The sequence below is a fragment of the Nuphar pumila genome, chromosome 11 (genome assembly GCF_984573655.1).
Source record: "Nuphar pumila chromosome 11, dmNupPumi1.hap1.1, whole genome shotgun sequence".
Taxonomy (NCBI): Eukaryota; Viridiplantae; Streptophyta; class Magnoliopsida; order Nymphaeales; family Nymphaeaceae; genus Nuphar; species Nuphar pumila.
In genome coordinates, this window is record NC_143259.1 from 2,356,830 (window position 1) to 2,384,329 (window position 27,500).

Consider the following 27,500-nt stretch of genomic DNA (forward strand, 5'->3'; position numbering starts at 1 on the left):
AACTTGGCCTCCATAATAAGATATTGAGTTGGCTAAGACTGTGTTGAACGATGGAATGCGGAATAATGGGTATGATATTGCACGCCCACCTATGGCAGGCGGTGGGCTCACTACTGTACTGGCTTGGATCGGGTTGGCAGCCCAAGGGCTTTGGCTCAACTGGATTGCCCTGGTTATTGTTCGAATCTGGCCTAGGCTGGATGCTTACTGGGATAAATTGTGTTCACCATCTGACTGACTATCGAATATCTGCTCAGCGCAAGTGTAGGCTTATTTGGATATTAGATTGAGATCGGTTCTCAGCCCAAGTTTTGGGCCGGAGCCTAGCTAGGGATGGCAGTAGATCGGGAGAAATGGGGCTCCACCCCGCCTCACATCGTTTGGACTGGAGATGGAGGATATGAAACAGGGAATTGACCGGAGATGGAGGTTAAAATTAAAACCCGTGCAGGGATGGAGGCGGGATGGACTTACTCTTGCTCCACCCGCCCCGTTCCAGTTAAGAAAATTATAAGTATATATATATATATATATATATATATATATATATATATATATATATATATATATATATAAAAACCCCAAGATTTTTCTTTGACATGTAAAATGAATAAATGATGAATTTTATGTGTATATAAGACTTGCATGCAATTCTTGAAATTTTTTAAATTCTTGATTTTCTTGATTTCGAATTATTATGAAATTTAGTCTCAAGTTATAAGGAACATTATAAGAATAATTGTAAAATTTAAAATTGGAGTCTAAATAAGAAATAGATGGTGAATTTGAATTAAATCAGATTCAATGAGTATTTAATAAAAAAATGTAATTTAAAATTAATATAGATTGGTAAATTGAAGTTTTATTTCAATTGGTTTTGGAGTTGGATCCATAGGGTGACATGCCCTTGTGGACCCCACTAGGATTCATGTAGCAATGGACCTCAAACAAGTTAGATTTTAATTAAGAATTTGATTAAAATTTAACTAGGAGATTTAATGTGCTACCTTAATTTAAAATAACCTAATTGGTTAAGGGATTAGGGTGGGATGCGCCCCAAACTCTCTCTTAGGTGTAATTAGTTGAAATAAAAAAATTTAAAAATTGTTTATGTTGTGGCTGATTGTTTAATTTTTTAAGCAAGAAAGTTAGGCTAGGTGACTAGTCAACATTAGGGTTTGACAGGGTGACTAGGCTAGGCCAAATAGAAAACTATGAGGACTCTTTCTATCACACTTTTTTTGTGAAGAGAGGGGCTTAGCAAATTCCAGATTTAATGAGAGGATGATACATGACACATGAAAATCTAAAATTAAAACAAAGGAAGAAAAAATGAAAATAAGAAAAAAACCTAGAAAGAATTGGAAAGAGGTGTGGATGGGGAATTTGATTTTTTAGCAATGTATTTTTAATAAATAAAGTAATCCTTACACATTTTGAGTTTGATAAAATTATTGATGTAGTTTTTAAAGGTTTAAACTATGTTTTTCAAAAAATTGATTTTGGTAAAAGCAAGTCATATAGAGGTAACTTGTGGCTAACGATTTGTAGATCTCCATGCCTGTTTTATTTTATCAAAACAATGTTTAAAATATGCTTATTAACTATGTATCACTGATTCTTAGAATATATGAATGATCTATATGATTTCTGATGCTTTTTGTAGAAAAACCGGTTTTGAGGAAAAACCTTAAAAACCTAGGATTTTTGTTGTACATTATGTAACGGTGATTATGTAATTATTTAATGGTTACTTTGCATTATGATTTGTCTGTATCTAATATATTTAGTGCAGGTGGATTTTGATTTAATGATTCTTGAGGGATCCAAAAAGGTTTTTGGGTCCACATGAAATCTATTTTGAGGAAAGACCTCCAAAACCCTAATAGTTTTTATATTTATTGATCATTGATGTGTTAAAATTATTTTAGATGTTAAATGTGAGTGAAATCTGAAATTAAACCTCTGTTAAATGTTATTACAGAATTATGAAGGTTCTTGAAAACACCTATTGACATGAAGGGTTTTTTTAGAAGACCGATTTTGAGAAAACCTCGAAATCGAGTATATTTCAACATAAAACATGGTTAACAATTTTCATGAATGGTTTAGATGTGTATTTGGGCTGGATTATAATGTTAAATTATATTAGAAATATTAGTTTATTCTCTAGGATTTTTTATAAAGCCATTGGAGGATTTTTATAAAAATCGGTTTCGGGAAACCCCGATAAATTGGGTTTTCTTTTGAGAATCTTGAGGGATGAACATAATAATTTATCTTATGTTTTTAATTGCTTGTGAACAATATGGAGAGTACTTTAAGCATGCTAGATAAGTCATAATACTGATTTGGAAAATAACTAAACCCTAGAGTTGAAAAATTGGTTTTAGGATTTCAAGTCTGTAGGTATGTAATGTATAAATTATTGTATAATGTTTTCTCAAAGATTATTCGCTGGAGTAAATTATTTTGCTTAGTTAGTATTGGAAAACTCGGATGTGAGTTTTGAAGCCTCTTTTGGGTAATTTCGCATGAAAAGGTTTGGCCATAAGAATAAATAGTTTTTGCTAATCTTAAAAAATTTTAATTCAGTAAGTGGAGTTTATGCTCAGTATGTATAACATGTTAAATATCAGAAAATCAGTTTTCATGTTACAAAAATCAAATGACTTTTATTAAGAGAAACAAATCCTTGAATTCCTAGAAATCGATTTCAGGTTTCAAGGTGTCTTTTTTGGAAATTAAAGGTAAAACTTCATATATTGTTGTTGTTTGATTTTTAGGTTCATGTGCATCATGATTTGAAAGCAATTATGTGGATTGACATTATTTAAGCTCCATTTCAACTTAAACATAAATGAAAACATACGAGTCTTTCGATTAAGGTTTATTGGAGCTTTTTTCAAGAAATCGACTCATGTGCGTTTGTTTATGAGTTGGTTGTAATATTTTTCTTTACATTAATCGAATGCCATCAATATTTTAATTAAGCTTGAGATGATTTAATGTACTAGGAATCAATACATTAATTAGGGTCATGTAGATTTGCTCCATAAAGGTTTATGGGAGTTCTTATTGGGAAAGTCGGGTTTTCTGACTCTAATTATGTTTTGATATTTTTTTTTTAGATTTTTAATAGGCTCAGGTTTGAATCATATTAGATCTAATGTAAATATTTATGATTGAGATAAAGGTGAGTTAAATCATAATTGTTACGTTATGGTTTCGGTGTAACTCCGCCTGTGTAGTTATACACTGCCGGTCCCAAGCCCGGATAAAGGAGGAGGGTTGCGGTAGGCCTGTGACAGCCAGCATAAAAACTTTGTCATATCCTATGAAAATGAACCAATATGAGAATTTTGTTGGGGCGTTCCCTACTGAGCGACGCGCTGTACTCTCTAGGCCCGGAGGCAGTGATAAATGTGCAAGGGTTGCTAGGTCGTCGCCCAGAAGCGACGCGTCACACCGGTGCCCGGGTGTGGTGTCAAATAGGCAAGGGTTCCCTCACTTTGTTGGACGGGTGCGGGTAAAGAAGTTAGTCCAAGACCATAAAATTAGGTTAGCCACTTGAAACATAGGGTCTTTAACTGGTAAGTTGGTAGAGTTAGTAGATGTTATGTGTAGGAGAAAGATTGATATTTTATGTCTTCAAGAGACCAAATGGGTAGGTGAGAAAGCTAAAGTGATAGAACCTTGGGGATATAAGATTTGGTATACAGGAATAAATATGAATAGGAATAGGAATGGAGTAGGGATTGTTATGAGTCGTCAGTTTATAGATAATGTAGTTGAGGTCCGTAGGAAGGGTGATAGAATTTTACTTATTAAATTAGTATTAGGTACGGATATTATTAATATTATTAGTGTTTATGCACCTCAAGTAGGTTTAGATGATTCCATTAAGCATCAATTTTGGGTAGATTTAGATGGAGTAGTACAAGAGACATCTTATGGAGAAAAGCTTTTCATCGGCGGTGACCTTAATGGACATGTAGGCATTAATAGGGAGGGATTTGAGAATATCCATGGAGGCTATGGTATAGGAGAAAGAAAGGAAAGTGGAGAAAGGATTTTAGATTTTTGTTTGTCCTATGATATGATCTTAGCAAACACTTGGTTTAGGAAGAGGGAGTCTCACCTAGTAACATTTAAAAGTGGGGTTAATACGAGTCAGATAGATTTTTTCCTACTTAGAAAGAGAGATAGGGGTTGTTGCATCGATTGTAAGGTTATACCAGGAGAAAGTGTAGCTACACAACATAGAGTCTTAATTTTAGATCTTAGAATTAGACAATGACGCAAAAGGGATAGACATAGGATAGATCCTAGAATTAAGTGGTGGGCACTGAAAGGAGCTAAACAAGGAATGTTTGTAGAGCAGGTAGTTAAGGAAGTTGATTGGTGTCTCGAGGAGGATTCAGAATCAATGTGGAATAAGATAGCGGGTGGTATGAGAAAAGTAGCTAAGGAGGTATTGGGTGAGTCTAAAGGCGGTGCACCACTAGGTAAGGATACATCATGGTGGAACGAGGATGTCAAATTAGCTATTAAGGTTAAAAGAGAGTGTTATAGAAATCTAAGTAAGAGTCGTGATAATGAGAATTTGGAGAAGTATATGATAGCAAAGAAGGAAGCTAAAAAAGTTGTTCGAAACGCGAGGGCTAAGGTATATAAGGAGGTTTATGACAAGTTGGATACCAAAGAAGGCGAGAAGGATATTTATAGGCTTGCAAAGATGAGAGATAGGAAATCGAAGGATTTGGGTATGGTTAGATGTATCAAAGATGAAACGCAAAGGGTTTTAGTCAAAGATGAGGAGATTAAGGAGAGATGGAAAGATTATTTTGATAAGCTATTTAATGATAGTCATGCTCAAGATCTTGGAGACTTTTCCATTCCTTTTCATGAGATAAATTGCGACTTTATGCGCAAGATTCAAAAGAAAGAAATTGCAGAGGCTTTGAAGAAAATGAAATCAAGAAGGGCAGTTGGCCCAGATGGTATACCTATCGAGGCTTGGAAATGCTTGAGAGAGAAAGGTTTAGAATGGTTGACAAATCTTTTTAACTTGATTTGGCGAACAAATAAGATGCCTAATGAGTGGAGGAAGAGTACTTTGGTGCCTTTATATAAGAATAAGGGTGATATACAAGATTGCACAAACTATCGTGGTATAAAACTCATGAGTCATACTATGAAACTTTGGGAGAGGGTGATTGAGTCTAGGTTGAGGAAGGTTGTCATGATATCGGAGAATCAATTTGGTTTTATGCCTGGAAGATCAACTATGGAAGCTATACATCTTCTTAGACAACTTATTGAAAGATATAGAGAGAGGAACAAAGATTTGCATATGGTTTTTATTGATTTAGAGAAGGCATACAATAGAGTACCTAGGGACGTTCTCTGGTGGACAATGATGAAGAAAGGTGTTTCTCTCAAGTACATTAGTATAATTAAAGATATGTATGAAGGAGTAGTAACCAATGTCCGCACTTGTGGAGGGGTGACAACCAATTTTCCGATAACGGTTGGGTTACATCAAGGATCTGCTTTAAGCCCTTTCCTATTTGCGATAGTGATAGATGAGCTTACGAGATCAATTCAAGAAAATGTATCATGGTGTATGTTGTTTGCTGATGATATTGTTTTGATTGATGAGTCTAGAGCTGGGGTTAATGCTAAGTTAGAATTATGGAGACAGACATTGGAAGCTAGAGGTTTTAAGTTGAGTAAGAGTAAGACTGAATATATGGAATGTCGGTTTAGTAAGCAACGAAGTAGTGATGGGAGTGTAGTGAAGCTTGGTGAGCAAGATATACCGGTGAATGATTATTTCAAATATTTGGGATCCATCATTCAAAAGTATAGAGAAATTGATGGAGATGTAAATCATAGGATAAAGGTTGGGTGGATGAAATGGAAAAGTGCTACTGGAGTGCTGTGCGATCGTAGAATGCCATTGCGGTTGAAGGGAAAGTTTTATAGGACGATTATTAGACCCGCTTTACTATATGGTACAGAATGTTGGGCTGCCAAGAGACATCATATTCAAAAAATGAGTGTAGCTGAGATGCGGATGCTTAGATGGATGTGTGAAAATACAATAAAAGATAAGATTCGGAACGAAGAGATACGTAAGAAGGTAGGTGTTGCACCCATTGAAAATAAGATGCGAGAGAATCGTTTACGGTGGTTTGGACATATTCGGCGAAGGCCTAATGATGCTCCAGTTAGAAGGTTGGAGAAATGGGAAAATATATTAGTTAAAAGAGGTCGGGGTAGGCCTAGGAAGACTTGGATGAAGATGATAGGAAAGGATATGAATGCTTTGAACCTCACCGAGGACATGGCGTTGGATAGAAATGATTGGAGGAAAAGGATTCATGTGGAAGACCCAAAATGAATTTCTTTTTTGGTTCATATCGCTGACCCCAATTGTTTTGGGATGAAGGCGTAGTTGTTGTTGTTGTTGTTGTATGGTTTCGGTGTATGAAAGCCCTGATTTGGTGAAATAGCCTCCTACGTGATTTGGGATTGATGTTAATAATTGAATCCACTTATGACAACATGACTAGATCTATTTTTATATTTAACTAAGCATGATTATGTTTTAATACTGATTCGATTTGAATATGAATTTGAACTCGGTTTGGATGAATGTGTTGACAAAGCATGGTTATGCTTGTTGCAGTTTCGAACTACTTTAGCCATGGGACCTAAAAAACGTGAATGTTTTGCAAAAACATGTTTTTGAGATTTATACATGATTGTATTATAATTCCAGATATAAATATGTGATTGGTTTGATAAACTTCAGATCTGGGATTGATGCCTATGGGGCATGATTGCCTGCGGTTGGGTTATAAATCTTGAAATTTCAAGGTTATTGAGGAAACAATTTTGTAGTAGTTAGCATATAAAAATAAATATGCTCTGATGATGATGCATGATTTAATAAATTATTATTCAACATGTTTTATGTGATACATCATGATTATTTGTTAAATATCAAGCTTTTATGATACATGTGATATGAGGTATACATATTATGCTATTTTATGCAATATTGGAGAAATGCATACCGGGTGATAGAAAGTCATAGGATTGTGTGCACATGGGTGCTAAGCAAAAAAAATGTTGAATTATGGTTTCAGGAGAAGAACCGATTATCACAATGCACTAACCTATATGGTAGTTGAATTTACCCATGGCCAAATAAATATAACATAACTCTTGAGTGAGATTTTGGGTATACCTTACCAAGGTGTGCTTAACCTGAATGGTTTTATGTCAACCTTAGAGATGGTAGGCGGTATAAACTCTTTTGACCCTTTTTGTTGCTTTGAGGGGCAATAGCTCGGTGGTTCTCAGTCCAGAAATGTTAGGGGGGGGGGGGGTGAGGCAGAACTATCAAGTATTTGTCGTAGGTCAGTATGTTCAGGAGTCTTATGCAGAAGTCAGTGATCAATTCATTATGGCTTGAAGTCATGCTCTAAGAGAGCTTTCTCTCAGTCTGGAACCACTCTTGGGGAACGACTCAGTTAGTTACTCAAAAAATTAAAATACAAAGCATAATAAATACTACTACTCTAGAGAGAAGAGTAGAAGATTGTGGGATACCTAAAAGGTTTTCCTTTGGATGCATAAGATGCCATTTTCAGGCATCCCATGTGTTTGCCATTTGCGTTGGGCAGATGATGTGGGTCACGGGTCAGACAATTGTGACTCCTGGACGCTACTGTCCGCACAAGGCTTAGAGCATGCTTGCATTGCTCAAAATTTATTGATTCTTGAGAAAATGCATAGAGAATGAGCCATTTTTGTGGACCCTACTAAGTCAATGCAAACATGAGAGTAATTTTCCTTTTTGCGGCTCATGCCCACATTTGTGTTTGTAGCAGAGACCCAGATCAAGAGTGGACATGTCTGGAGTTGATAGGGTCTGGATTTGTATCCAAATCCAATTTAAGTACAATGTACACATCCATAACAAACCGTTTTTAGACTTAAAAATTAAATTTGTTCAGTAAAGATAGGTCCAAGACCAAAACCGAAATCCAAGGGTTTAAGATCCAAGGTTCAAAGATAAAAAGATGCACAAGTCCAAGATCTAATGCCCTTGAGGGCCTTGCCATTTAAGGCGATGCCTATTATATAAGGACAAGAAAAGTATCTACAACCTTCAATATGAGACTAAACTTATAGGAAAGACTCACACATAGGAAAATGAGAAAAACGCATAAGTAATTTAAGAATAGTTTTGAGCCAAAAACCCCAACATATCTGAATCCAATTACATGTAAAAAACTGAATAAAGGCAGCTTTTCATCATTTGAATTTGAACCCTAAACAGAATCTGAATCTGGTTAACCCCCATCAGGATATGGTATTACCGGATGAGTGGAGCCTTCCTGAGCTGTTCACATTGCTCGTTATTGTTTTTAGAGTTTTAAATTGTTGGTATTGTAATTAACTTAATTATTAGCTTAATGCTGCGGTGTTTCTTTGATTCCCCTGTTTGAAGCCACGAATTGAGTCCAATTTTTTTGCTAATGACAAACATATTTGTGTGGAACCAACCTTTCTTAAATCACAAATGCCAATATCAACAAAGATCTATTTATCCTTGGCCCTAGCGATTGCTTTTCCAATTAATCTGTAGGATCACTTGACCAACTTGGGTTACAAGAACAATGGATACCAACGTCCATGTCAATCTACCATTCTACATGTAACCGCTGCATGTTTCTTGGTTGGCTGGCCTCCTCCTCCATAAACAATTCTCTAACCATTAATCAATCAGCAAATATTAATCATCACCGTCCATCTCGCGGAATGGGAGCGGCACTGTTTTTACGGCCCTGAACTTGCCCACATTGTTCAAGTGTTCATTCTCCAACCTGTTAAACCATGATTTGTGTGTTACACCTTCACAAGAAAATAAATCATCTAGAGAGCACAATTGATGAATTAATCCCAACGTAATTATACCTATAGTAATTCCAGTGCCCACGGCGGATCACCTCAAGTGAAGCTAGTACAAAGTCCAGCACTCTGTGATCAACCTTGCTAGTGTTAATGTGCATGACTGCTTCGACCCAAGCAAGCCTAAGCACAAAGTTTACAACCTGAAATACATTCACACAAAGGGTTTTCTTCATAACTTGGCCCAGCAAGATTAGTATAAAACGTAGTTAGCAATTAATGAAATGGAAAAATATTTAAAAAAGGGTTTTGCATTAAAAAAGATGGATGAAGGAAAAAAAAACATAAGAAAATTAAAAAAACAAACAAAAACAGTCTAGACAGGTTTCAATTCGTTTTGAATTTAATTTTAACAAATGAGGTAGAAAAATGGGAATATGTATGAGATTTTTCATTAAAAATCATGTTAAGGTATAGAAACTATATATGGATTCAAATTCAAGACATAATCGGATCCATAGTTGAGTTTTTTAAATAAAACTTCCGTGTTTTAAATGTTTCTCTCAAAAGGACAAGTTTTTTTGCCAAATTTTTGAAACAATGTTTTTTATTTCAAGGATTTATTGAGAATATGTTTTTTAAATTGAATTTTGGCATGATATAGTCCTTTGCTTTTTATGAATTTTGTCATGCAAGTTTCATACTGAAAGTAGAAATTAACATTAAAGTTCATGAACTTGGTCATGTTGGTGCTACTAGCCCACGCGCACACACCCACACCCACGGGATTTCATGAACTTGGTCATGTTGCTACTAGCACCAATACTGAAGTTCATGATCTTCATGAACTTGGTCATGTTTCAAGAGGCATGCGGATGAGCAAGTGAAACAATTCAAGACTTAAGGAAGGTTACTACTCACAATTGCCACATAGTAAACACTTTTGTGCCTTAGGATGAGGTCATCCCTGAGCCATGGGTTTTTGGACCTTGGGTTGAGCAGGCCCCAATCCTGGACGAAATCCCAGTAGAGTTGGTAAATGGTTGCCACTGTTGAAGTGATTACCACAATGGCCAACCACACTGGACTGGGTTGCACTTGCATCGCATAGGTTAGTCTTGCACCTGCTGCTACCATAGCAGATACGTATTTTCCCAAGTTACCGATGTGCTTTAAGTCACCTTCCTCAAACCATCTTCTTGCACACTGGGAAGCCGAAAAGCAAGTTGCCACAAGTCAGCAAGAGAACCACCAACAAAGTGCACTAGCTGCCTACTCAGATCCATGCCTACCGACATCATAGAGGACTTTTTGAAGTTTTTTTTTTCAAATCTGACCATACAGAGATACATGGGTGGGTTTTTATAAGGTTCAAAAAATCAACGGTCCAAAGTCTTTGTAAATGTTCGAGCCTCCAAATATCATTTTTTTTTATAAAAATACACATGATCCAGGTGTGGATTCTTCATTATTAAATTGACTATGCCCAAAACATTTATAGGGTCAGAACTGCGAAAAAAACACCCAAAGAGCAGAAAACCCATTAAGCACGTATCATTAAGCACCTATGCTCTACTCTCTCCCTCTCTCTCATATCTATCTATCTATCTATCTATATATTATATATATACTACCTTGTGAACAACAATATTTATGGATTTTTTGTTATTTTTTCTTGAATCTAACCATAGGGATGTAATCTACAGGGTTGGTTTTATAACGAATAGCTCTTCAATAATCCCATTATGATGCATAAAGAAGATATTTTAAGGCTTTAAAATCAACAGCTCGTAATCTTGATAAATATTCAAGCATCCAAAAGTCATATTTTTCATGGAAAATACACGTTATAAAAGTTGGTTCCATGCTGAACACATCTACATGGTTGGATTTTGCAAAATAATGTTGGAAATGCCCAGTTCACATGGTAGATCTCCTATTTTAGTGACTCTCTCTCTCTCTCTCTATATATATATATATATGTGTCTGTGTGGTTTGGTGATTTACCTGCATAGCACGCCAATAGTAAGGCATGAAAGAAATGACAAACGCCAGCTCCTTGTATAGCTTGCTGCTGTTGCATGTCTGATAGTGATGAGTTCTAAAAACACCTGTAAGAAAATAGCAGGCTGTGAACTCCATGTGCCTCAGCAACGGCACCTGCATGCACAAACACAGCAAGACACCTTCCCTGTTATGAAAGCAAGCAAAAACGAAAACAAAAAAAGAAAAAAAATCATCATGTGAATAAGGTCTCTAAGGTTTAGAGTTGTAGGCCAAGCACTACCTGGCTGGTTAGCTGATCAGCCATAAAAAAATCCACCAATAGTACCTGCAAACACGGCATAAGCAGACAACATTGTTTCAGTTTCAACTTCCTCTAATATAGCGCATACAATATCTGGATATTCCAAAGTAATTTGAGCTAGAAAATTTGCCTTGTAGAATGGTGAGCATATTATGTTGCGCATGACCCGCAGGAAGTAGTAGCGAGTCGAGCGGTAAAAGATGTTGAGAGGGCAGATGAGCAAGCCTGTGAAGATCTGAAAAAAAAAAATTTTGTTTATAATTTATAGTAACATGAGAGAAAATCGTTTACTGTGGTTTGGGCATATTCAGCGAAGGCCTAATGATGCTCCAGTTAGAAGAATGGATAAATGGCAAAATATATTAGTTAAAAGAGGTCGAGGTAGGCTTAAGACGACTTGGATGGAGATGATAGGAAAGGATATGAATGCTTTGAACCTCACCGAGGACATGGCATTGGATAGAAATGATTGGAGGAGAAGGAATCATGTGGAGGACCTAGAATGATTTTTCTTTTTGGTTCATATCGCCAACCCCAATTGTTTTGGGATGAAGGCGTAGTTGTTGTTGTATACTTTATAGTAACAACTTCAGCCTAGAGGCAGCCCCAAGGGGTTTGATGCAGTGGAAGGGTCTTTGGCACACTAGACGGGTGGTGATCAGGTTTCATTCCCATAAGTATCAAACTCTGTGCATTAATGAGGAAGGGAGGAAGGGATAAGCCCTTGCTCTGCCGAAGCTGGGCAGCTCCCTGGGGGCAAGGGGTGCGCCGGGAGTTTACACTGTCGTGAGAGCGACTGTAAGGTATGCCAGTGCGACTAGGTCTCTGATCCCGAGGGTGGTTAACCCATCCATGAAAAAAAAAAAACTTCAACCTAGAACCTAGAGGCATGGCAATAATATTATAATTAAACAATGAACTAGACCCACAAATATGTAAGTTTGATTCAAAGATTTGTTTCTCACTCAAATAATTTGATCCAAAGCATGTTTTTCTGGGAGACAAAGTAACCATGAACACATCAACGGGTTCAGATTTCTGATGCTCTCAAACGCAGTCTAGGTGAACGAGCTTAGTCTGAGCTACTGGGCTCGTTATGCATCACTAGGAATAATTGTGATTTGTGAACCAACGATGAGATAGTTACAGCAGCATGCAGAATTGATAAGAAAAGGATTAGTGGTTGGACCATTTTATGTTTTGAAGTAGAGACCACTGCCGGGGTCGCCTGCATGGCCAGCGGGTTGGTCGTAAAGGCGTTAAGATGAAGACACCAGATCAAACCCTGCTGGCGCATGGGTTTCCACCCAGGGTTTGCCTAGCTTGGGGCGTGTGGGTTAAGCGGCCCGGTTATTGAAAAGGGGTTCCTTGTCATAAAAAAAATGTTTTGAAGTAGCCAAGGTAGCTAGGGACTTAATTACCAGCAAGAGGGCCCCAGGGATGACATCGACGTTACGTGGGGAGAAGCCATTGGTGCGCAGGATGAGGTGGGCCACCATGGCGGTGACGACCATGGTCATGATGGAGGTGCAGATCAGGAAGGCGTCCCTGTGCTTTAGGGCTTTGGTGGGCGAGAAGTCGAAAATGAAGTTGTAGTTGATCCTTGTGCTCCTCCACGCGCAGATGTTGCACCCGTACAGGAAGACGTGCAGCCCGATCAATGCAAACATGCTGAACCCACCACAAAATTAATTAGCCCAAATTAAACAAAAGGGTTAGGTGAGCCCATTTCATGTATACGTATCAAAAGACTTAAGGTTACTGAGAATTTTCCAGAGTCAACAAGTCTTCGATTGGGGAACTTGAAATGGTGTTGCTTGGGCCTAGGGGTCTGGTAATCGATCATCAGGGTACACCCAATTCCGGTTCGGTTCCACTCATGCATCCCCCTATGTGAACCCCCCATCTTCATACCCCCACATGATGCAAGTTGTTTTAATCAAATCTGACCTTATAGTTCAGTTCAATTGGTCGATTTAGTAAGAAACGATTCTTGGATCGTCTTTTTTTTTTTTATGAAAAAATGATTTTTTAAATCCTAAAATTTTGTGTTTTGTCAACCATTGATTTTTGAATTGCCAAAAAATCCTGCACACAAGTCAGATTTCGGCGATTTAAATGTTGATCTTCACTAAATAGATGATGCAGATCACATATGTAGAGTCCAATTTGATCAAAACAACTTGCATCAATGAAATTTCAATGAAATTCCAAAGATAAGGATGACATATACAGGGAATGAGTGGATCTGATTTGCACCCAATCTGCCGTTCAGTTTGGGTTATATCAGGTTGAGAAAACGGAACCCCAAAACACACCAGACATAATTTAGAGGGTATTTAGAAGTTTTTTTAAACATAAAAATATCTAAGAAAAAACTCAGGTCATTGGGCCGGGTCAGATGTTCAGTAACATAGCCCAAACACAACCCACATGTTACTCGAATTGCACTGACCCACACAATTTTTGGGTGGTATTCCCAAACCCTGATATTCAAGGCGGAGCCAGATAGAGTACCGGATTCCAAACCCAACCCATTGACAGCCTTACGTACCCACAAGAATTTCAAACTGGGGCTCTTTAGGAGTCCGGATGAGGTGCAATGACATGGCACAAAATTTGTGCATTAAGCACCTGATCGCCATCAGCCTTGGGCCCCTCGGCAAGATGGAGGGTGATCAGGTGCTTAATGCACAAATATTTGTGCAATCATATTGCATCTGATCTTTTCACGGCTCTTTAGTGCATTACCTGAAAACAGGGTAGACAGTTTCCATGTAACCCGTTTCAGTCGTAGCTGAGAACATGCCAGAGAGGTGAGCTAAGAAGCCATAAACGGTGAAAAGCGTCAGGAAGCACCCTGTAAAAAGACCTGCACCAACACCCACCCACCAATGTTACAAATATCGGCGATATTTTGACATGAAAAATAATAAAGTGTGATATTTAAGGATGCTATGGATGTAAATCTTTGTTATCGTGCTTATTTTATTTAGTTAATAAATTCTTAAACTCCAACAAAAACAGGGGCTGCACCAGCTCACAAACACTGGCTAACTTGAGTTCGAGCCAAGCTCAAGAGACTGCAACTGAAGCTCATGATCTTCTCCAAACGAGTTCACACAATCTCATGAGTCAAGTGAGGCTCGCAATGCGTTTGCGATCTCGAGCTCAAGCCGAGTTTCAACTTGGCTTGTTTATGGTAAATTAATGAACTGCTTGTGAGATGAGTCCGTTCAGGATGTAACGAGCTGAGCTGAGCTCGTGACAAGAGCTGAGTCCCGAGCCAGGTTTGGTTCTTTATTCAGCTCATTTACCAGGTGTGAGATTCAATTTGAGTATTCAGCCGAAAAACTCTCATAGGAAAAGAAAGTTTTGCCTATGAGAGTTTTTGATATTAGAAGTTTTTCAAAAGAAAGTCTTTTGCTTGTTTGTGTAGCATGAAAAACGAGAGTGAAAAAATGTGAAAAATGAGAGAGAGAGAGAGGGGGTGGTGGTGGTGAGATGGAGCGTAAAAATAAATTTTCTCTTGGTAGAAAACATTCTTCTACCCCCGTAAAGGAATGTTTCCTATAAAAAATATGCTTTTTAGAAAAACTCTATCAGCTAAAAAGTCTCGTGGAAGAGTAAAAAAATTGGTATGAATTTTTTCATTTTACATCACTTTTCCTACATCTTTCTCGCTTCCAAACGTGCTCTTAGTATACCACTGCACCTGATCACCCTCCATTTTTTTGAGCCCCACAACCGACAGGTATTATCTCCAAGATGAGGGGTGATCAGGTGTAGCGGCACATTAAAAGTGTGCAATCACATTGCACCTGATCTTTTTTCCAAGCATGAGGGGGGGGGGGGGGGGAAGACTGTTACACAGTGCACAATAACTTAAATTTCAACCAACACTATAATAGAGACTTACTTTTTTTGTTTTTTCCATGAATCATAGATTATTTATTAAAATACATTTTATGGATCAACAAATTAAATATTAAAATGCACATGTTTAAACAAAGATCATATGAAGCGTGGTATTGTGGTGGGATGCATTACGAATTGTGCATGGGAATATAGTGCTGCATGCGTGCTACTATGTGCGCTTGTGTGCATGCACATGTGGGTGCACTGACTTACGTACCTACTAAAAAGGTGATTATATGAGAATCCTTCTGCCTCTGGGGCTTCAAAAACTTCATCGCCCTTTTACGATCGTTGCTAGCAAAGTGCTTTGTGAATATGGATTCCACCTCCTCCGCCAGCCTAACAACCTGACCTCAACAAACACCACTTACCAAATAAGTGCCCCATTATCATCACATACTTTATATATATATATATATGTGTGTGTGTGTGTTAACGGAAAATATATATGTGAATCAGAATGTGAACTAGGCATTTTCAATGCTTTTTTGCAAATCTAACCCTGCTGCATTTGGCGCAGTCCATTTGCTAGGAATTAACTTTTGGATAATGTATTTTCTATAAAAATATAATTTTTAGATACCTGAATACTTATGAAAATTTTCAGCCTTTCAATACTTAAAAGATCTTTTTTATGCATCGTAATAAGATACTCCAACAATCTGTTTCTATAAAACCAAACATCTAAATCACATCTGTATGGTGAAATTTAAGAAAAAATTGAAAAATTATGAAAATCTTGGTTGATACTCCAATTCATATATTTTCAGTTAACATATTCTAGTGGACATATATATTAAAAAATATTAAAATCTTTTTAACCTTCTTAAACAATATTAAAAAATTATTTAGAAAATACCAGTTGAATTGACCTTGAATCAGCCCAAATCAGGTCAATTATGACAACATTGATTTATTTACTATGTTAAGAGGTTTTATCATGTTTAATACACCATAAGATTCCATTTTTGAGATGGTGAAAATCAATGACTCATCATTTAAGAAAAATAAAAAGTGGTTTCAAAATAATATAAAACATCATATTTGAATAAACTTTAACACATTAAAATAATAAATAGAGCATAATAAAGATTATCCAATGGTTATATTTTGTTTTTGGGGCTTAGATCTATGTGAATTAAGTGTGCGTACCACCATATATATATATATATATATATATATAGTAATGGGTAGGTGCTAAATGATAAGTGTTAAGTTTTTCAGGATTTTTTGTTTTATTTTTAAATTATGACCATCCAGATGTGATCTATGTACTTGATTTTATAGGGATCAGCTATTGAAGTGTTCACCGAAGCATGGGTGAGTTTTTATAAGGTTCAAAAAATCAACGGTCCAAAATCTTTGTAAAATTTTAAGGCTCTAAATATTATTTTTTTTCATTGAAAACACATGATCCAGGTGTGTATTCCTTATAAATAGACCATGCCCAAGACATTTATGGGGTAATTAAGAACTGCGAAAAAAATACCGAAAGGGCAGAAAACCCCATTTAGCACGTATCAATTTGGCACCTACCCATATATATATATATATATATATATATATATATATATATATATATATATATATATATATATATATATATATATATATATATCAATGTTGAATATAAAAAATTATCAAATTCAACCTGATCGAATTTGTATCAAATAGAATCATAATTTTGATACGATGGAATATTGTTTATTCAAATACATTTAAATTTGGACGTTATCTTAAATTTCAGTAACTAAGTAAATGATATTGGATCCAAACTATTTGAAAATAAATTGAATACCCTTTTTTCCAAAGGTCTGGATCTCCAACTTAATTAACATACCATGGAACAAATATGTCAAATTTAATCATATTTCAATTCATATAGTTAACAACAAACATAGGAAATTGATACACATGATTTTAAATAATGTGTTTCATTTTCATATGTGAATTACTAATGTGTCATTATGAACTCCTTCTAAGAACACCTGGTTCAATGATTGTTGGTTTAATGATAGAAGATTACACCAACTCACCAAGCAATATTTTGAGGTAACAATGAGAAATCATTATTATGAGTCGATACGGGGTATGTTTGGTTGCAACTCATGTGATTTGGAATCACATGAGATTTAGAAAGTGAATCTCATTTGAATAATACTTCAAAAACAATCAAAGATAAATTTTTTTTGGCATGTAACTCCAATAGTTGGTTTCATTAAAAGTGAGTTAGCACAAATATCAAAAGTGAGATTTAGAAAGTGAATCTCATTTGTTGTCACGAGATTTTAAATCTCATTAGACCTCATGAGAAAATGAATCTCACAAAATGAGATTCACTTTCTAAATCTCTCGTTTGGGGTTCTATGCTCACTGTTTACGAGGCTTGCTTTTGGGTTACGTACAAAATATTTTTATGTTTAATTGCTTTTGAAGTAGATTAACTTTCTAAATCTCATGTGATTCCAAATCACATAATATGCAACCAAACGTAAGTATCAAGCAGTACAGGAGTCGGTGTCCACAATATAAAACTCCACCAAAAGTGATAACTCAGACAGATTCCTTCCAAGGGGTCTGGTCCTGTCAAGTATTCCAGTCCAGACATTGACCCACATATATAGTCGTCAAACAGGGTCATTGAAAAATAAAACATGAATTGGGTCATGTCAAGTTTGATACAGATCCAGGTCAGAAATCGGTTAAACCAGTTCTGACGTGAACCTGGACCTGCTATGATTGCTTGGATGAGAACCGAATCTAGAGCTACTTTCAATCAAGTGAAAGGTTTCATTGAGAAAACCTATATATAAAGTGAGAAAATATGAATCGGCCCTGTATCATTTGGCCAACGATTCAGGTGAATCGGCTCATACCGATACTTGAGTGAATTGTTCTGAATCGGCCAAAAAATAATTAAAAAATATTATGCATCAATCAGAACACGACACATGTTAAAGCCATTAAAATAATATTTAAAAATAATTTTAAGTGTTTTTTACATTTATTAAAAAATAACATATTCAAGGGTGGCAGGTATTGATTTTCTTTGGATACATATGCCGACACACAACTATGCCGATACGATACTGACAACTTTGGCAAACATTCTACTTCGAGTGTACTGTACGTCTATACCCCCTAATAGAAACCACCTGTTCGTTCACATATTTCGTGATTTTTTGTGAATCAAGCCCTACGTATATGATCTATAACCATTGCTTAGTCAAAGACTTTTTAGATTGTATTGTATAAGCATATTTTCTAAGGGTTACAAAATTCAGTGGTTTATTACACCTTAAAGTTTTAATATTAAGAAAATCATATATTTATATCAAAACAACCTAATACAAAGTACATTTCCTAGTAATTGGATCATGCTAAATGCATTCATTGGGCCAAATTTGTCAAATAAAGCTCGCACCTGCAAGATTCAGTTAGAGATACTGTATTCTAGAGTCCAATCAATATCCCCCCCCCCTCTCTCTCTCTCTCTCTCTCTCTCTCTCTATATATATATATATATATATATATATATATATATATATATATATATATATAGAGAGAGAGAGAGAGAGAGAGAGAGAGAGAGAGAGAGAGAGGAGTGAACTTTAAAAGGGGAAATTTCAACAGTGTGGCGGGTCCCTATCATTTTTGTGGGGATCCTAGTCATGATGATTCAGTGCATCTGTTTTCATATTCACGATTGCACGTGCACCCACCAAAGTATTTTAAATATTTACTATACTGTAAAGATGTCAACGAACATGGATTCCATTTGTTGAACAGGATATGCCCACGGTTATTATATAAGCATAAATACGTCGTAAAGAAATACAGTTGAGTTGTACCATTCATTTCACCAAAGTTAATTGGATGATATTATCTAGTGGGGAGCAGCATTTTATATTCTCAAAGAAAAGCAACCAAGCAATACCTTGTCTGAGCTTATGAAATATGACCTTTTTACTGCCTTCAAGTATGTAGCAGAAGCTTGCTGACTCGATACCTGAATATTCCGAATAAAAGAACACTAATCAATACAGATAAATATTTTTTATAGTTTGTAATATGTGAATACATGAAGCAATATGCTTCTATTATATTTTTTCTTTTTGGTTTTGTTCTTAAAAGGAAGCCACAGTGCTGCATGGGAAGTTATGGGCAACTGCAAAAGAAATTCCTTGATGGTGACAAAAGAATTAATGGACAGAAAATCTAAAATATTACAAGGATTTGCAGCAAAGGGCTTTGAGGGGCAAGTTGGATCACAACTTTTCTGTTCTATAGAAACGTTTCGGCTCTCCCATATGTGAGGTGGGGGAAAATGAAGCCTGATTGGTAGAATTGTGGTTACTAGAATAAAAGGCAGCTAAATCGTTTTTTTTTTTCACTTTTCTGTGAAAAATCTGAATTGTTAAAATAAAAATAAAAAAAAACACTTTTAACACGAAAAGGAGATCCTAATATTAAGGAAATTAATTTTCATTCTGTTTTCTTTTTTGAATAATTCAAGAAAAAACCTCATCATCGACTGCACATTGGTCAATTGGTTTCTGATTCCTAAAACCCTTGAGGTCCCTCCTCGTCTACTGGGGAGTAGTACACCCAGCTTCCAACGTATGGCAATTGATGCCCACTGGTCGGTTTCAAACTTGTGAAGTCTCATCAACTTGGTGACATTCACAAGTCGCACCCTATCAGGTGAGCCGAGCCCTTGTGGTCAGTTCATTTTCATTATAGAAAAAACAAGAAACGTATACTTTCAAGCTTCCAAAGCCATCTTTTACGGTAACTCTGGTACGAACCAAAAGCACAACTACATATATATGAAACCAAAATTTTTGGGCTTTTGAATTACTGGAAGGCTGAATTCTTAGTCACAAATATGCTATATCTCCGTGAAGCTATTTCTCGCGCTATTATAGGTTTGGTGATAAATCTCAAGAAATTCTGGGAAAATTTTAGGGCATAAAAAAATAAAAATATATTTATAATAACAAAAATAAGTAAGAAAATATCATATTTAGTTAATAAAATATATATACTAAAAATTAAGTAAAAATATAGAAAACACCTTTAAGACGTAGAAAACAAGTAAAAACAGTAACAATATATATATATATATATAGAGAGAGAGAGAGAGAGAGAGAGAGAGAGAGAGAGAGAGAGAGAGAGAGAGAGAGACCTTGTCGAACTTCTTGAGTATCTTTGTGAACGCCACGAGATTCAGGGAGCTGCCAAGTTTACGAAAAAAAAAACAAAAGCGCCATCATCAACAGAACTAACCACCAGAGAGAGAGAGAGAGAGAGAGAGAGAGAGCTCTAGACTCTAGTCTACGAAAACTGCACCGCACCCACCTGTAGGTCTTGAGTAAGCCGAGCCCTTTGTAGAGTTCGACGTAGGCACCCCGGATCATCTTCTCCGCCCACTGCACCTTCTTGCGGTACAGGGCCTCGCTGGGTCCGTCCCTCATGGACCCGTTGACCACGTCCTCCCATAGCACCTGGGTCAGTGCCGAGATGGCCCGGGTCGGCGTGGTAGCGGGTATATCGATCCGCATCCCACCTTTGGTCTTCCCCTTCCCGCCCTTCAGGCCCTCCTTCTTCAACTTCACCTTCGCCGTGGATCCCACCACCGACATCCCGCTCCTTTCCAGCACACCGATTATATCGCCGGATTCCGGCAAGTTGCCACCGGCCTCGTCCATGTCGGTCGTGGTCTCTGTCAGAAACCCGAAATCCAAATACAGGAGTCAATTCATTGTCTGACATGGCAAATTTGCAATTGTGATATTTTCAAAATATTGGTGATATTTGTGAATATGATCTCAACGTAGGAAATGGGCTTCAAAATAAAGTAGATAAAACCAAATCAATTTCGAGAACCGAACCGATTAGACCTGACCTGAGCTGATTGTAATAGTTCCATGGTTTCGGTAGAATCCAAAATTCGAACCCATTTAAAAGTGGATCATTTCATTGATACAGAAATAATTACAATTCCACGCAATCTGTTTTTAACCCAACTCAATCGGAAACCTCCATTTTCGTATCCGGATATTATAGACCCAACCTCATTTGTACCCTAGACAACTCTGACCCAAATAGTTATTAAACCTGATATGGATTTATATCCAACCCAAGCCCAATTAACCAGACCTGTTAAAAGCTTGTCCTCGCATGACCTCTGCCCCATTTATACCGGGCCTTATATGGACCTGAACCAAATAACCATATGGTTATGAATTAGAACCCGAACCCAATTCATATCAGTTCGGGTATGGGTCTAATTTTCAGACCGGATTCAAAATCATGTCTGGAGAAGTGATCGCACCCTGCTCGCAAATTCATAAACAATTTTCATAACAAAATCTTGAAAATAACAGAGATGAAGAGGAAGGATCGATGGTTACCGGAGAATTCCGATTGCCGGAGGGACGGCGACATAGAGCACGGCGAGTTTCCGGCGTCACTCCTCGCCGAAGAAACCTTCCGCCGGCGTTCATGGAGCACCTGTTTAAGATCCAGGAGGATTTGTAGCTGCTTGTTGAGAATGTCACCCCTCTCCAGGAACTCGGCCTCTTTTGATTTGTAGAATTGGTTAACCTTGTTTAGTTGCTCGTCCAACCGGATGAAGAACTCTTTCACCTCGTCGTCCTCCGTGAACAGAGTCTCAACATCCGTCTCGTACGAACTCTCCTCGTCTCCTATCACCTATTAAGAGCAAAAGATAAAAGATCAATGTAACGTATAATGAAATCGTTTAAACAATTCTCCCACTAAAGAACAAAGAAAATGATGATCCTTATGTGATCTGAATCACAGAATCTGGTAGGAAAGCCTGGCGGAAATTTGATGGATACACACTAGAGTGGTGCGTTTGGCAGCACTTCTATGCGTGTGTGTGTGTGTGAGAGAGAGAGAGAGACAGATAGGGTGACTTTTGTACGACGAAATACTACCGAAGAACAATTCCGCTTTTGGAGCAAAATCTCGTATTGATTTTCGCTTTCTGGTCACATACCATCGTTCAATCGCGCGCGCGAGCGAGCGAGCGAGCGAGAGAGAGAGAGAGAGAGAGAGAGAGAGAGAGAGAGAGAGAGAGGAAACCTCCATTTTGGTATCATAACGTTACGTGAGGGACACCCAAAGAGCAAAAGGAGAGGGAAGGGCGTCGTCACTCGTCACCGTAACAGAACGCTCCAGGAAGCGCCATCACTTCCATCACGCTTCTACTGAAAATAGTAAAAACCAAAACCCCATCTTCCACACCCACACTCAAAAGAATCACCCATTGAAAAAAAACAACGCCAAACAAATCAATGAGAAACGAACGCCGGAAACCTAACCACCGTTCTACCTGTTTTCCGTTCGAGAGAGAGAGAGAGAGAGAGAGAGAGAGAGAGAGAGAGAGAGAGAGAGAGAGAGAGAGAGAGAGAGAGAGAGGGTCACCTGAATTATGGCATCCTCCTCCTCAGCCTTGCCAAAGAATTTATCGGCGAGCTTAGCCCCAATATAGCGCAAGGGGTCGAAGATGGAGAAGCCGCCGTAACCGTTGGTTGGCCCGTGAGATGCGTTCTCAGCCTTGGATTCCCGGAGAATCTTGATCTTCTTCACGTTCTTCTTGAGTGACCAGTAGTTCACAAAAGCGTCTTTCCATTCCGGGATTAACTGAGCCTCTAGCTCCTTTGAGAACTTCACCATTTCGTTAGCGAGAGAGACACCTTATGGTGGTAATGACAGGGGCTGGGGTTTAGTGAGGCTTACATTTATAGAGGATGGTAACAGAGAGAGAGAGAGAGAGAGAGAGAGAGAGAGAGAGAGAGAGAGAGAGAGCTTCGTTAGTGCGATCGCTCGCATGACGCCCGCAGAGGGTGCCCCCCGGACAGTCACTACTGATCTCCTGCGGTCTGATGCAGGATACCCTTGATGCGGCGTGATCCGTTCCTTCCATTTCATGTGTCTAACAGCACAAGATGGCTGTTGTTGCTTAATGCGGCGATTCATGCTAAGGAAAGGGCAGATGAGAAAACGACAAAAATAAATTGTAAAAGATAGGGTTCCGATCCAAACATGAGCAATCTCATAAGCAAAGTTCATAACACCAATCACTTGCAGTTGATCCGAAACGCAATTGTGTGTTCTCATTCAATGCAGCCATCACCCATGTGATTGATCCTTATGATATTGCTTATACGATTGCTGATGATTGATTCACACCATTGAAAAGCTTAGAGAGAGCCACATCAGGTGGAAGCTGCAAGTCCGTTTTTCTATTTCTGTGCCACGTTGATGTAGGGCTTTTTCGGTGGCCGTGATGTAAAACTACACGAGTAACCTCCCCTGCCCCCAGAGGGGTTTGGCCTTAGTAGGATGGGACCTAGGCCCTAGCAGGTGGTCTAGGTTCAAATTCCATAGAGGTCACCTTTTGCGCAAGCCCAAGCATGACGACTTCCTAAGAACAAGGGATAAGCCCTCCAAGTTTTAGGATGCAAAATATGAATCATGATAAACGCAAACAAAGTCAATGCCACTAGGTCTTTGATCACGAGGGTTGTTTCTCAATAAAAAAAAACTTCTCCTACCCACCTAGGACAGTTTTCAGTTGGCTCAGTCTTAAGGAAAGAGATGCATGCCCCAAGTATCGAACTCTAAATGTACTTAAATCTGAAGGCCTTAAGCCGGCCCACCTAGCCCAGTGTGCAAAGCCCTAGATCCATTTAAAACAAAAAAAAAAATCTACTTGTACTATCAGAATAACGTGAAACATGACCAAGTTGTTAAACTCCCAACATTTCTAATTTCTCACAGTCTGAGCCTGGTCGGACACAATGGAAGCGAACTGGTCTGTGATAAGGCCTTACTGCGCCCGGGTCCTATCAGACTCTGTTCCATGACCTGGGTCCATGTATACAGCAACTAGGTCAGGCCAGCTCGGGCTCTACTAGGGGGAATCATTTATATATCCAGATCCCAGTCAAGCCCAGTTTACAGCTCAGGTTGGCCTACACCCACACCTAGGGCAGGTAAACGAGCCGCACAAGCCAAGTTTGGGCTCTTCAGCCTCTGCTTGTTAAGGGTACACCCCTGCTTGATCTTGTCAAAAGCCAAGCTGATCCAAGTCTGAGCTCATTACGAGCCGATCATGAATGGCATCACAAATTTTTGTGAGGCCCATCTAGGTGGGGACCACTCCTTTTTATGGGTTCTGGTGGCCGTTCATCTTTACCATGGATGGCATCCAAGAGGTCTTGGACAGAAAACTGTCCATGGAGCCTTGGACCTGATCTGCTCTCGCCTACCACTGGTATTAAGTTTAAAGACTCGTGTCTACTTGGGTCCCACCCCATAGCTGCTCGAGCTTTTTAAAAACTTGAAAGCTCACATCAAAGCATGAAACTACATGCTTTCAAAGCTTCATGAGGGAGTCCCTTCTGAAAAAAATGAAATGTTTACTTCTCTCAATATGAAAATGAACATCCTTGATATCGTAAATATCTTTTTCATGAGGAAATTGTACTTCCTTTCAAAACTTATGGTTTATTATAAATTTACTTGTATAATAAATTTTGAAAAGAAATACTAAAAATTCATTTTAAGTAAAGAACACTGAGCTCCAAAGGGGGTTGGCTTAGTGGGGTAGGGACTTGGCTGCTACATGGGCAGTCAAGGTTCGATTCCCATGGGCATCACCCCTTTGCAAAAGCCAACGCATAGCATAGGCCTCAAGCGCAGGGCATAGTGACAAACGTTAAAAACGGCGAAATCTCATTTTTCAAAAACTCTTGAGAATTTAAAAAAATTTCATAAATCTCGCATTTTTGGCAAAATCTCTGCAATAAAATAAATTATAAATTATAAAAATTATTTTGTATAAGAAAATATTAATAAAATTTCTTTAAAAATAAAAATACATGGTTTTTCATGATAAATAGCCGTTTAAAATGTAAATATTGCATTTAAATCATGGTATTTATGTTTTTTCATAAATCTCATGATATTTTAAAAACCTCACAAGAAATTACCATTTTAAACTTTCAGGCAATTTTTCTTGATATTATCGCGAGATTTTCATAAATCTCGCAATATTTGTCACTATGGGGCAGGGTTCCTAGCTTCAAAGTTTTACGCTGCCGAACGATGACTGTAGGTATGGCAGGCTGAGCCAGCACAACCAGGTCTTCGTACCGGGTGTAGTTAATTTCATCGGTTTATAAATCCAAAAAAAAGAGAGTAAAGAACACTGATTTTAACTATACGTTTATGTCATTTCCTACTTGTTTCCATTGTTATTTCTTATCTGCTAACTAAATGCTTCATTGTTACAGCACAACACATATGGTGAGGTTTTTCTTTTCTTTTTTTAAGATAACCAGGGAAAACAGCTTCACTCACTTGAGAGCTCATTGGTGTAAAAACCTCAGGCCTGCATTGCCGTCCAGAGAGTACACCTAGCTTTGAGCTTGCGGCAAGTGGCACACACCAGTAGGTTTCGAGCTGGTGATGTTCACAAGTCGCCCCTACTAGACTATTGCTGGTACACCAGTAGGTTTCAAATATTCAAATATTCAAATATTCAGTTATGAGTTTTTAAAAGAAATAATACAAGTTTTTAAAAATCGATTCAAAGTTATAAAGATCACCTCACCATATTTTGTTTCATAAAGATTTGACAATTGGAGTAGCTAACTTGCAAACTTAATTAATCAATTATCATTTTATTATAGTTGTTTGCAATTCATAGTACTAGTGTGCTTGGATGAAAATGACATCTTTATAACATCGATATTGCCATATTTATGTAAAAGTGTTCATAAAATTGAGTTTGTTTTCTGCACGACAAACATGGGTAGAGTCTCTCCCTCTCTCTCTCTCTCAACTGTTAGCATGTAAGTTTTTTTATGTTTTACTCCGAGAAACTGCCCGTAGATCTAGTCGCACTGGCTCTGCCTGCCATACTTAGGGTCGTTGTCCCGACAGCGTAAAGGCTTACCCCCAAGGAGTTGTTAGCGTGTAGGTTAATATGCATTTCCAACCCCACGTTTTCCTTCCTTCCCAACTTTTTACCAATATTTTTGGCCAAACTCTGCCTTTTATAAAAAAAAAAAATAAATTGAGTGGTAGGCTCCTTTTTGTTAATAGAAGTATATTAACAAACTATGATAGAATGTAGTAAGAGAAATATATATTCTTAATATAGCATAAAACAAGTGATAAATAACATACCAATTCCAATATATAATTCTCAAGTATGGTTCAACCTTAGATGCTTAACATAAATTGTTCAAAGTTTGTTAGGAAACATATTAGTGGACAAAGTGCATCCACGTGTCGAATATACGATATGACACGCGTATTGAGCTCACAGTGCCAGCCAGGAGAAGGGTCAGCTGAACATGTAGCCTTTTTTAACTGTTTCTTGGTTGTTGTGAACAGTGTAGACAATGAGGATAGTGGGACTTTCCGATCATGGATTTTATGTTGGAGCCAATATTTTCCTAAGAATATGTGATTGGCAACAAAAGAACTTTTCTGTGCTCCACTTAGACTTCATCCTTGGTTGTATTCTAATGGAATTGGATGATAGGAGCCCTTAGGGTGAGGTTGGAATAGGATTTGGGATCCTTTTGCAGGCATATTTTTCATTTGAAGAAAATGAAAAGAAATTCTTTGGCCACAAAGGATGGAAGGCATTGGTTAAATCTCATTAACAAGCCTAATTTATTGTTAAGATAAGCTTTTCAAGCAATTGCTTGGTTGTGAATGTCCACTTTACTAAAAAAAATCGCTATTATATTAAAAAAAATCATGTGCATGCTTTCCTCGTCACCCATGGGAAAATATATTTATAAAGGGTTAATGCTTCTTCCACTAACTCAAATCAATCTTTGCTTGGTTCCTTTCTTTGCGTATTTAATTTGTTACCTTATATATATATATATATATATATATATATATATATATATATATATATATATACTTATCTGAAGTATCGTGCTTAACCTTCTACACAACCGTAGGCGAAAATCACTTCAATGCAAAGTTGATCCCACTGTATTTACATAGAAATAGCCAAAATTATTAGGTTTTAGTAGGATTATGCGGCCCCAAGGGGGGGTTGGCGTAGTGGGGTGGGGCCCTGGCTGCAAGACAGGTAGTCAAGGTCAGATTCTCATGGGTGTTGCCCCATTGTGCAAGCCAACACTTAGCATAGGCCTCGGGGGCAGGGGTCCTAGCCTCAGAGTTTTATGCTGTAAGTATGACGACCGTAGGTATGGGGGGCTGAGCCAGCGCGACCAGGTCTTCAAGTTGAGTGCAATTTTTTCGGGTTATAAATCCA

General features: G+C 37.7%; 1 protein-coding gene across 1 annotated transcript; it reads right to left on the bottom strand.

Moving 5' to 3' along the window:
• Positions 1-8,815: 8,815 nt before the first annotated feature.
• Positions 8,816-22,864, bottom strand: LOC149821608 (phosphate transporter PHO1-like). The gene is made up of 14 exons (XM_089981214.1): positions 22,613-22,864; positions 21,574-21,874; positions 20,519-20,882; positions 20,346-20,394; positions 19,095-19,166; positions 15,375-15,504; positions 13,991-14,111; positions 12,661-12,910; positions 11,370-11,474; positions 11,219-11,263; positions 10,939-11,091; positions 9,853-10,137; positions 8,998-9,134; positions 8,816-8,906 (listed from the first exon to the last, which is right to left on the bottom strand). The coding sequence occupies exons 1-14, from the start codon at positions 22,862-22,864 to the stop codon at positions 8,816-8,818; spliced, it is 2,355 nt and encodes a 784-aa protein (XP_089837340.1).
• Between the last annotated feature and the right edge of the window lie 4,636 nt (positions 22,865-27,500).

Coding starts and splice junctions, on each gene's coding strand:
- LOC149821608 (XM_089981214.1), bottom strand. CDS start 22,864: ATGGTGAAGTTCTCAAAGGAGCTAGAGGCTCAGTTAATCCCGGAATGG. Junction 20,883..21,573: donor CCGGCAATCGGAATTCTCCG/GTAACCATCGAT, acceptor GGTTTCTGACAG/AGACCACGACCGACATGGAC. Junction 14,112..15,374: donor TATAATCACCTTTTTAGTAG/GTACGTAAGTCA, acceptor GTGTTGGTGCAG/GTCTTTTTACAGGGTGCTTC.